Source organism: Balaenoptera ricei, chromosome 11 (genome assembly GCF_028023285.1).
Source record: "Balaenoptera ricei isolate mBalRic1 chromosome 11, mBalRic1.hap2, whole genome shotgun sequence".
NCBI lineage: Eukaryota > Metazoa > Chordata > Mammalia > Artiodactyla > Balaenopteridae > Balaenoptera > Balaenoptera ricei.
Genome location: NC_082649.1, coordinates 80,784,539 through 80,796,672, shown reverse-complemented (window position 1 = coordinate 80,796,672; position 12,134 = coordinate 80,784,539). Strand labels below are relative to the sequence as shown.

At 39.7% G+C, this 12,134-nt stretch overlaps 1 protein-coding gene across 1 annotated transcript in view; it reads right to left on the bottom strand.

Moving 5' to 3' along the window:
• Window positions 1–2,519, bottom strand: part of C11H3orf49 (chromosome 11 C3orf49 homolog) — a 29,352-nt gene extending 26,833 nt beyond the window's left edge. The window contains exon 1 of the mRNA XM_059940602.1: window positions 2,391–2,519. Coding sequence (XP_059796585.1) covers window positions 2,391–2,519 — 129 coding nt within the window. The remainder of the gene's footprint in view (window positions 1–2,390) is intronic.
• Window positions 2,520–12,134: the final 9,615 nt, after the last annotated feature.

The following is a 12,134-nucleotide window of genomic DNA, read 5'->3' as shown; positions in this document are numbered from 1 at the left end:
CGGACCTGAGGATTTTAATTATATACTCCTATGTTGTAACTCAGCTGTAAAAACAAACATTAACGGGAGAAAAAGATCAGTCTATTGAGTTAGAAATCAGAATATGTAAATTTTGCTTTATAATTTGGGGTGGCAATTCTGGTTTTAATGGCCTGTTTTTAAGTATAATCGTTTTAGGGAAAAGGCCCGTGTTTCCTTTGGATAGCACCTACACTTTCAATTTTTAAAGTTTCATTTGTGTGTGGGGGGCATTCCTACAACTCAATAGCAAAAAACCCCCTAATGACCCAATTTAAAAATGGGCTAAGGACTTGAACAGACATTTTTCCAAAGATATACAATGGCCAAAAGTATATAAAAAATGCTCAAGGACTTCCCTGGTGGCAGTAGTTAAGAATCTGCCTGCCAATGCAGGGGACACGGGTTCGAGCCCTGGTCCAGGAAGATCCCACATGGTGCGGAGCAACTAAGCCCGTGCGCCACACAACTACTGAGCCTGTGCGCCACAACTACTGAAGCCCACACGCCCTAGAGCCGTGCTCTGCAACAAGAGAAGCCACCTCAATGAGAAGCCCGCATACCGCAAAGAAGAGTAGCCCTCACTCGCCACAACTAGAGAAAGCCCGTGCGCAGCAATGAAGACCCAACGCAGCCAAAAATAAATAAATTAAAAAAAAAAAAAAAAGCTCAATGTCACTAATCATCAGGGAAATGCAAATCAAAAACACGAGTTATCTTATAAGGGTCAGTATGGCTGTTATAAAAAACAACAACAACCAAACAAACAAAAACAAAGACAGCAAGTACTGGCAAGGATGTGGAGAAACTGGAAAGCTTATACACTGTTGATGGGGATGCACAATGGTGCAGCCACTACGTAAAACAGCATGGAGGTTCCTCAAAAAATTAAAAGTGAACTACACGTGATTTAGCAATCTCGCTTCTGGGTATGTATCCAAAAGATTTATTTCTGAGTTGCTCCAATGGCCTGGTCTTCTACCCTAACCTCACCTTAAAATTTCACCTCTCTGTGACACCAAGAGAAAGGGGGGAAAGGGTTAAATCCTACAATACGACATTCTTGTCAAGTTCTGGTATGTGATGAAATATATCGTTTTGGCATATACTAGCTAAATGAATTTGAGAATTGAGATAATTATCTGAGTTATTCAAGCTAAAGAACAATTTTGCTTAGAATAGTATATAATTGGGGAAAAAAGTGATTTTAAGAAAAGCTTTAATTACCTAGAAAAAAAAATCTTTAATTCTCCACACGAAAGGCGGATGTTTGGAGAAAACCACAGTCATATTTTTAATAACTATTTTTTTGGAGTATTTACTTTGCAATTACATCACTTGCACCATCCTCCACAAGATGGCATGCAAGTTTGTAACATACTTTAGCCAGCAGTCATGCTCTTGCTAAATGATCTTGTATCAAACAATTACATTGACTCACATCACACAAGTTATTTTTTTGCCTTACAAATTGCAAGTATATACATTCAAGCAATGTTTTCAATAGGTAAAGACCATTGTCTTTCAGAGATGCATATCAAAATGTAATTATTTGAAGAATGTGTGAATAGAAGTCAGTAATTTAAGTCTATTCATACAAGGCAACTGAAGATTTGGCCATGACTAGCCTATTCAAAGTCCACATTGTATTGAAGTTTCAGGAAAAGACAAAACAAACAAAAGTGTTCTGCTGTTCATGTTTGAAAAGACATTTTTATGAGATTGAGAAAGGAATTATAAATAAAATATTTGGGTTTTGGAGGATTTATTTTGTTCTTTTAAAGTATGCCTGAAAACATTTCCTGGGACAACTGGGAAGCAGCATGTCGATTTATCTGAATATTACTGTGGTTCTTTACCTTTGCGGCAATAATATAGTCACTTGGGATGCTTTAATAAAACACAGATGCCAGCTTCCCTCCTCAGACTAAATCAGAATCGCTGGAGGTGGCATCCAGGCATCAGTGTTTTTAAAAACTTGCCCAGGCAATCTAGCAATGTCTTAGACATCAAAGTTCTCTGAGAGTACCTACTGCGATTGCCTTCTCATTTGCTCGTGGCAGGCATCACTAATCGAACGTGACACTTTTCCAACCGGAGCTCATGGTCTTTCTCAGTAAAATGCTCTGGGTAGCCCTTACCAATCAATTCAGAGTTGAAATGAATCCTACTTGCTATCAGAATTATCAAAGAATATGGGACAGTGAACTGTTTCGTGGAAGGTGATGGGTTTCTTAATATGGTAACTATCTCTGCTCTCTAGCCTGAGTCAGCCGAACAATTGTTTTCAGCTGCTTGTAACAGAGGACGTTTTAGAGACTGTAGGGGATAATATCCATACTCTTCCCAGATCTCCTTGGATACCTTTGTACCTTTTCTGTGTGATGCTCCCTGCTTCCTTCCGCCAACTTCAATGTGTTTTTGCTTCCTTCAGCAAGAGGAGGACGGTCGTTGGACTTTTCTTGCACTTCCAAGGGCAGGAAGCACCTGGGAATTTCCATCTCTCTGGGGTAGCCCTTAACCACTGAATGAGGGGTGCAAGGGTAGGAAAGCCCCATCTCCTTTTCTTTGAGTGGGGAAAATTCAGAGGCATGAGGTCCCCTCCACAGCTTCTCTGTGGCATCAGGCTGAAACTGCTTCTGTGGGCTTTGGAGGTAGCAATTTGCTTGGCTTCCTCCCCTTCTCTGTCCTGTTTCCCCAACTTCCACCTTAGTCTTCCTGGAGTACTTAATGAATAAATCTCTTGCACAGAAATTTTCACCTCTGGATCAGTTGCTGGGGAACCCCTAAGACAGAGGCTAAAATTTAAGGCCACTGGACTCTAGGAGCATCTATATAAACCATTCTTGAAATCATGCAGAGTTAACCCATCTGGTGGAAACCTGTGAAAGAGTGTGTGCGGTAACTAACTCTGCTTTCTAGTACAAGTTGGCCCAACAATTGTTTTCAGCTGCTGTAACAAAGGAAGTTCTAGAGACAGTATGAGATAATATCCATGCTCTTCCCAGATCCCCTTGGATACCTTTGTACCTTTCAGTGCATGAAAAATGTGGGACCTAAATAGACTACTGATGTGTGAGAAGAGGTAGGATGTGCTGTATCAATAGATCTGAGACGTGACTGCACCGTGAAGATATCCAAAGAGTTTCGAAAATTACTGATGCCCAGGTGACACCCCCCTGCCCCCGCCCAGAGATTCTGATTTCATTAATCTGGGATGTGGTCTGAACATTGGCATGTTTAAAGTTCCCCAAGTGAATCTGCTGTACAGCCAAGGCTGAGAATCACTCTAAAAGAACCAACTTTAGGGTACCTAAAAGTCACTCTTGTCAGCCTGCTAAAAATTTACATTCCCAGGCCTCCCTGCCCCAGGTATTCTGAACCAAGTAGGTCTGTGTATCTAATAAACATTTATGGAAATTTCATCCATATATAAAAGTAGAGAGAACAGTGTAATGAATTCCCACTGAGTCCCAGCTTTAACAATTAACTCGCGGATGAAGGTTCTTAATGTGTAGGTGGTCCTTGAGCCACAGGCCCGAGAAACATTGCAAGATGGTTTGTAAAGTTAGCTTTTCAGATGCTGTAACTGCTACCAGGTGTATAATAAATACCCGGGCAAGTCCACTGGGAACATCTGGCTCGGTCAGGGATGGCAAATCTGTTTCAACTTGCATACCCTCTCTGATGGATAGAGAAGGATTCTGAGGCAGAGTCTAGGTTCAACCAGCAAAGATACCATGATCAGCACTTCATTAAAGGTCTGTAACTTTAGCTAGCCACTGGGACAATGTGTTAGACATGGTTAATAAGGCTTTGTTCTAGAAAGAATGAGGGCTCTAATATTCCAGTGTAAGTGTATAGGTAGCAAACTATTCCTATTGTTTATAAAGTGAATGTAACAGAGCGCTCTAATAGGACTGAAATGCAAGGTTATACTAACATAATTAATGTTTAGTCTAGAATCATATCCTTGTTTATAGTTTGAAAATATTTTCTTGAGGATGTATCTCTCCTATAAAAAGGTTTTGTAGGTGATCTGTGATTAGCCGGTATTTGTGCTTTAAAACCATCACAGAATGTCTTGTTATGAAAACATTTAGATCATACTTCTGTACTAATTTCCTTCAAGAAAATATTACCTTGGGACAAACTACTAAGTTCGACACAGTATTTCAGCAAAGAGTTCAGATTCTAATGTCAGCTAGCCTAGGTTAAAGTTCAGGCTTTGCCACTTTCTGGCTTTGTGAACTTCAGCAAATCCCTTAGCCACTCTGTGCCTCAGTTTATGTGTAATGAGGTTAATAATAGGATCTACCTTGGGGCTGTTATGAAGATTAAATAAGGTCCTACATGCAGAGGGCTTAGAATAGTGCTTGACAGAGTGTACTCAATAATAGTAGATAATGTTAGGGTTCTTCTTTCACAATAAACTCTCCGGGTTTTTCTTTTATCTTTCTGCCTACTCTTTTTTCTTTCCTGGTTCATCCTCCTCTGTTGGACCTTCAAATGTTAAAAGTTTTTCTGGGCTTCATCTTAGTCTTCCCTTGCCTTCTCTTCCTTTCCCTCCCTTACTGTCCTCTGTAAACAGTAACATTGAGTTACTGTCACTCTGTCTTCACCCACATAGATTCTCTAATCCCCACCCTAAACATTTAAAAACAAGTTTAAATGTAATGTTTTAAAAATAGAAATATATACTGCCTTTCCCCCGTAGAGACAGTCTCCCATGAGATGGCCAGTATGACATAATGGTTCTGGAGTCAGAAAGACCTGGGTCTGAGGTTCAGCTTAACCACTGACAAGTTATATGTTCTTGGACCATTTCCGTGACCTTTGTAAGCCTCAGCTTCCTCACTTGTAAGATGGGGCTTAGGAGAGTACCAATCTGTTAGCGTCATCTTAAGGATTAAATGAGATAGTTCAGGAAAAAATGTTTAGCACAGAATCTGGGTCACAGTAACGGGTAGCCATCATATTTGTTTTTATTAACACAGAAAAATCCAGAAGAATCCTGTCACTGCTCCTGAAGCACGGAGGCCCTAACTCTCTTTGCTGGGGTTGGCCTGCAGTTTGGGCTCTGACATTTCTAATTCCTGAGCTTCTCTGAGAGCAAATAGTCATGAACAAGCCTTTCAGAGAAGGGAATAAACTGGATTTTGAAGGTAAGTCCATCCAGAAGGACATAAAGCTCCCCTTGCCATACTTCCCCCCCATGAGATATTGTCATAATTCTGAACCTGGATGAGACTGCCATTGTTATTCTTATGGCTGAGATACTTCTTCACTAGTTGATGGTGTTGTTATAGATAAAATGGGGAAAAACGAATCTAAGGTGCCTGGTCCCACAGGGAGTTAATTTCTCATCCCTTGGACTAACTTCTGTCAGCTCCAACCTTCTCCGAACAATGGCAGGAGTTGTTCATAAAAGTGCCATCACTTTTTTTAAAGACCATTTCATTTTATGAAAAATTAAACCTCATAAAAATACAGCTTCCCACTATATGTTGTTCCCAAACAATTGTTGACAACTCTGTAATGTAGAAATTGAATTGAGAACTGCCAGTTCTTGAGTGGTTACACACATAAATGCAGGTGTCCTTTAAATAATCATGTATTTTTACATATAACCAGTGCTTCTGAGCACTCTCAAGTAATGTAACTACCAGCTATCCTTCGTCCTTCCACCATGAAACGGACATCATTATTCCTCTGTTTGCCCAAAAGTAAGTATTGATTTTCCTGCAGTTCCTGAAAGCTAATTTCTACAGCATTGTTCTACAGAAAAAGCAGAACTCAATTCCATCTTATTTTTATGTGTAGAAATGGATGGTATGAATTTAAATTAATCAGAACACTGTGATTCATCAGAAAATCAATAAATTAAAAGGTCACAAATGTCTCCAAATGATTTTTAGGCAGCTTTGCAATCCTTCTGGGTTTAGTCTTCTCTATTAAATTATCTCTGGGTCTACACAATTATTAAGCCAGTAGTGCTTGGTATAATTAACTCCTGATATTAATCCTCCCATGGATTTTTTTTTGCCCCAGCTTTTTCTAATCGTTTGATTCTTACCTATTCTAGAAACCTTGACCACACCTACCCTCGTTGGCAAAAAACAAAAACAAAACAAAACAAAGAAAGCATTTTTCTTGGGGATGCAGTGTGGTGAGCAAAGAGGCCTTATGAAAAGCTCAGCTCTCAGACTGGAGGCAAGCCACTTGAATTTTCTAAGCCTCAGAATTCCTATCTGTGAAATGGGGAATAATATCAGTATCTATGGCAGAGTTGTGATCATTAAAAGACAATGTATTTGAAGCATTTAACAGAAAACTAGAAGATAGTATAAATGAAAGTCAAAGAAAAAAACAACTTAATAAAGGATTGTCTGTACCTACACACATAAAATGAGATGAACAGACATCCCAATATTTCCGTTTTCCCCTTCCACAGCTCTCTGTCCCCCAAGCCCCCCCACACAAAAAGTGTACCTTCAGCACCACCAAATGAACACAAAATAATCTCTAAGTTCTCATTAGACAGTCATCATGTTTTTCTAAATGTAACTCCTTTTTAATTTTAGCTTTGGTTGGAGTGTGAAAAATGTTCAGATAACATAGGGGATGTATTAGGAAAATCTATTTTTAATATTTAAGGGCAAATGATCTGGCTTGAAGTCAGTTGAATGGAGTACAATTTCATCATCATCATCGTCACTGGCAAACATTTAAGGAGGATCTTCTCACGTGGGGTGGGGGGGAGGGAGGGGGGTGGCTCAGAGCACAAAGAGATTTCAGTCCTGGTTCTTGGAGGCGGGCGTAACCTAGCTATGTCAATGTCTCTGCAATATTTTCCTTTCTCTTTCCTGTCCAGTAAATAGTACTTCCTTTCCCCGGAGGGCTCTGGCTTCACAATCAACAGCACTGGAACAATTTCTACATCAGCAGTTTTTGATTTTTGAGAGCGAAGCTAGAAGGTAAATACTGCTACTGGCTTTTCATTTACTCAAAATGCCTGCCCTTTGGTTCATATTTCCCTTTTCAAGAGTATTTCACCCCATCTGGCCTTAATGTGCTCCCAAATGAGCATGCTTTTGGCATTGCCTTAGATATGAAATCATCATCTAAACTGTAATTGCACAATTACTGGTTTAGGTATAGATGTGGCTATTTTGGCCTTTCTCTGAATCATCCACTTTCTTCAGATCTAAGCATCAAGGTGATTTCAGTGATGGCGTTTGTGACCTGCCATAGAAGGCGGTGGGGACTTCCCTCTAGATGGCTGGGACCCAGAATTCATTTACGATGTAATCCAGCAGCTTTGAAAAGTTAATGGACTGACAATTTCTCCTTATTTCCTCCATATCTGCCGAAGGGGATTGGTTCATAGTTATTATTTCTATTTTTATAATGTTTTTTATGACCACCCTTTTCAGTCTCATGTTCTGCATCAACGTGCTCTACAGGAAAACGAAATGGACCTTTAAACCATTCCAATCAGCTTGCTCCTGAATCTCTTAACGACATTCTTCCTGATTATGAAAGTCGAGGATGGGATATATCCTGTCTTAGCATCTTCAGTAAAACAGATTGAGGGTTCAAAAATGGGATGTGACTGAAGTCAGCAGGAGAAGAACACTCCTAAATTTGTATTATCATTATATATTTGGGAGGTAGAAATTGCCAAAATCTTTATCCATTTCCCCTTACGCTCAAAATCCTCTGCCCCCATGTTTATCTGATCGCATAAATAGCCCTGGGAATAATGGATAATGTCTGTAACAGTTTCCTTTTTTTCTTTTGTTGGCCTGGCATAATCATGGAAAAATGATTATGTGTATTCAAGATATTTACAAATCTTAAATTTGTTAACAAATTGGAGTAAAACTTATTAATGAGAGTTTAAGAAATTAACTTTTTTTCTTGATAAGTGAAAACTAAAGCTTTCCTTTTTTTCAGCATCTTTGAAATCAGAGGAGCTGGCACTGAAAGACTGAAGCTCTGTTTGAAGAATTTGAATAAATAATTCTTTGGCTAAAATTTTGCAGTGGATTTTCACTAAAACTTTACAGAGAGCACACTACGCCTTAATTTTCCTAACTCCAGAGTTTCCAGGGTCACTGAGCAGACCTATAAATGAGAGGAAAGGAAATTTTGGAATGCCTCATTGGCAAGGGAATCTTATCAATTCCCTCTCTTTAAAGGAGATATAGGGGCCGTGAAAGCACTTGTTCAAATCCATACGAAAGAGTTAGCAAGGCTCATTTCTTCCTTATCCCTTTGCAGTCTGCTCTTCAGCATCCAGCTAGACCAAACGTAATCCTGCCCACACCTTATTCCTTCTCGTCTTGTGGTTAAGACTTCCCAGAATTATGAAAGAAACGTCTTTATTCTTAAAAGTGGATTGGCTTTATGATTTTTGTCAAGAGTTGTCTCCTAAATAATCATCTTTTTGTAAGAGAGGTTTTAAAATAAGAGGAAAATTGAGAACTGATTTGATTTTTAGGATAAATAGAAGGAAAACATTCATTCTGGTCTCGATTGTCAGTATATTTCAAGTTAAAATAGATTTTTTTTTTTTTTTTTCTGGAAAGGTGACCAACCATCCTGGTTTGCCTGGGAAGTTTCTCTGATGTGTGTGGGACTTTCAGTGCTAGACTGGATAGTCCTGGGCAAATTGGGACCATTGGTGACTCTAGGACACAGTTTATCGGTATGAACATTCATCTTTCCATCAGGATATATTCCGTACTTTGATTCTTCAAACCCATAAATATCTCCATAGCTTTGTTTGCTCTACCACTCTAAGGAATTCCCTTCGATTTTGTATGATTGATGGGGATTAACAGACTTTTCTAAGTTTCTGCCCGTCTTTTCAATGGATTTGACTAATATGGTTCCTAACAAAGTGTTAGCCATTTCCAAGTGTTAAAACAACTTGTTTGACTGACATTTTAACTAAATGAATCAATTGTTTTCACTGGTCAGTTAAAGCCCAACAGATTCTATTTCTGTGAAAGTCTGTCAGTTACTATAAAATCTTAGCTGTCTTTCCTGTGGCTGCCCTTTCAGTTTCTCACTAGTTATTAAAGTGATTGATCCTGGAGGACTTTTACTGCTGGGAATCTAAAGATTTTCCTCATCAATGCCAACAATAAGGACCCCATTCTTACCTGCAGGTAAGGAAATAAAACTTATTCTTCTAATTTGGCCTTGAAAATTGAATATGAAGATGTAGTCTCTGAAATTCATTAGTGAAATTTCCATTAGAATGAAATGGTTTCTTTTTTTCTTTTTTTTTTTTGCTGAGAAGGAAAATAAACAAGTCAGATGTAAACAATCTCTTCAGATTCCAAAGAAAAGGCTTTCTTAATAACTGAAAGCAAAGTAGTTTTTTAAAGTATAAAATATATTGAAATTGCAACAGAATTAGGTGTTATTAGTGCAATATGTTCTTAGTATCTGATGGGCTGGATTCTCTCTTACTGCCCTCAAGAAAAATTCTGGAGATAATTATCACCAGGGAGTCTATAAAACCATATTGAGGGGACAGCATTTTTAAGAAACTGGTTCTTACAATATAGGGCTAAGAGCACAATGGTTAAGCATACAGTCTCTAGAGCCAGATACGCTAGGGGTCAAATCCTCTCTTAGCCACCTTGGTATTTACTTCTTAGAGTTACTTAATTTCTTAAAATCTCTTTCCACATCTGTAAAATGGTACCGACTTCTTGGGGCTGCTGTGAGGAATAAATGAGAAAACACATGAAAAGTGGTTAACGTTGTGTCTACACTCTAGGCAAATGCTCAGTAAATGGGTTAATACCATGGTCCATAGTTTCCACTTTCATCATTACTACCTGTAGCCCCTACCCCTCCACCACCATAAGAGGTGGAGAGCAATACACACCAAACAAATGCCACTCTAATTGTCTTCTCTTTTAAAACAAGATTATTCAATATGGAAAATGCTATTTTGAGTGTTACCTCTGTAAACTCAAACTCTGCACAATAAAGTCGACATCACACTGGATGAGGAAATTCCAACCGGGGAAACGGTTGGAGTATGCCAGGCAACCGATGAAGATTACTTGGGAGACTTAACCTTTGAACTAGACCCATGGAATGCTTACTTTGCAGTTGACAAAGGTAGGTTGAGATTGTTCAAATTCTCTAATTTCCTACTCTTATCATCTATATTATGTCTCCTCTGCAAGACTGAGTTCCTTGAGGGTAGATACCAGATTGTCTTCATTTTCAGAACCCCTACAAGAAGCAAATGGTAGATGCTTAATATGCATCTGTTGCATAACTTTTGGCAAAACCTAGTTTTTTGTCCACTCATGAGCTAACCTGTGGCTCTTCATGGCTGCTACAGAATGAGGACCTTAGCTCTTCCACTCTACTGACCTTCTAGTTCATCTTTTCAGACCTAGATCATTCTTCTCTCTGCTCCACGTTCAAGTTTTTGTGAGAGAGAATCGGTTTGGACTTTCTAGAGTCAGTCATTCACTTCTTGTCCAATCAGCTGTGGCTGAGGCTGGGGTGGGGTGTGGATCAGATTATGTGAAATGTAAGGCTTCTTCCGGGGCTGAGCAGAGAAGAAAGGTGCTCATCTTTAGCACATCTGTAGGTTTAAGCCATTGTAGCAGGTGCTGTCTGTGTCTCTTCAGGTCTTAGCATTTTGGTGGCCTGACTTCCAACTGCCAGTAAGTATCTGTGTTTCTTTGCTTGAGCGACGATTTGGGGTCTGACATCTGCCCTGCCCCTTCTCCACAAAGAGCAGGTTAGAAATGTTGGGAAAATACTACCCAGCCCCACAAGCTCTCAACCAATCACTGAAGAGAATTGGTGTATAAATACTCCAGCTCCTTGCCCTTGGAGGGACGATTCTGAGTGCGTGTTTTGCGCTGGCTTCCAGAATTCCCCAGGGGTATTAAGCTCTAGTTGCTCAGAGCAATAACTTGTCTGATAATGAATGCATTTTTTTTTATCAGCAGCCTTTGCTTTACTGTCTCACTTCTCACATGCCACAGTGCCCTGGCTCTCCTCCCACATGAACTACTTGCACTCAAATGCTCATCCCAGGTTCTGCTCCTGGGGGGGGCATCCCAGTGAAGGCAGCCATCATCCCCTCTAACCCGAATTACTGCATAGATCTCTTAACTGGGCTTCTGCCTTCCCACTTCCCCCCTCCAATACTCTGAGCATAGCAGCTAGAATGAGTTTGTTTAAAAGCCAAATTGGATCTATGTAAAATTCTCCTGTAATTTTCTTTGCACTTGGAATGCGATCCAGACTTCTTACCTCATCCCCAAGACTGTGTTTTCTCTGGCCACTGCCTCTTCTCTCCAACCTCATCCTGTTCCTTGTCTCCCCTGGTCCATTACATTAGTCGGCAGCCAAATGACTAAGCTGACTGCCTTGGGACCTCTGTCCTTGCATTTTTCAGAACCTCACCCTTAGACATTATTTTTAATCACGTCACAGTTTTCATTTCCTTAATAATATGACGATTTGAATTTCTTTTCTTGTTTACACTTGTTTAGTGTTGGCCTCTCAGCCCAGATTGTTAATTCCATAAAGGCAGGGATTTAATTGTGGTTCATACGGTGCTCAAGGCAGTTTCTGACACATAGCTGGCACTGCACAAATGCTTGTTGAAATTGAATGAATGGATGGATGGATTGGGTGGAAGGAAGTCTGATGAGTTATGACCTCATTACTGTGTTTTCATGTATGATGTTCTCTCTGCTGGGAATGATCTCTACTTGCCATTTCCTTATCCTACATATCCTTTAAGGCCTAAAATAAGGACCACCCCTTCTAGAAAGTCTTCCCTGTTCCCCTAAGCCAAAAACCTTTTTTTTGTTTTGCTACTTGCTAATAGAATATGATTAATGAAGGTATTCTGTGTCTACATTTTGAGTCAGATTCTTAATTCTAATGAGTAGGGCATAATTCACACTTTATTTTTTCCATCACTATATAATAATTTTGAGAGTGACAGCCTGGGCCAGTTTGCAGCAAGATGTGCTGTTTGGTTACAGAGCGTGGGACCGTGGTTACTGCTTCTTGCCTTGATGTGGAGAAAGCTGGGTTTGCATGTGCTCAGT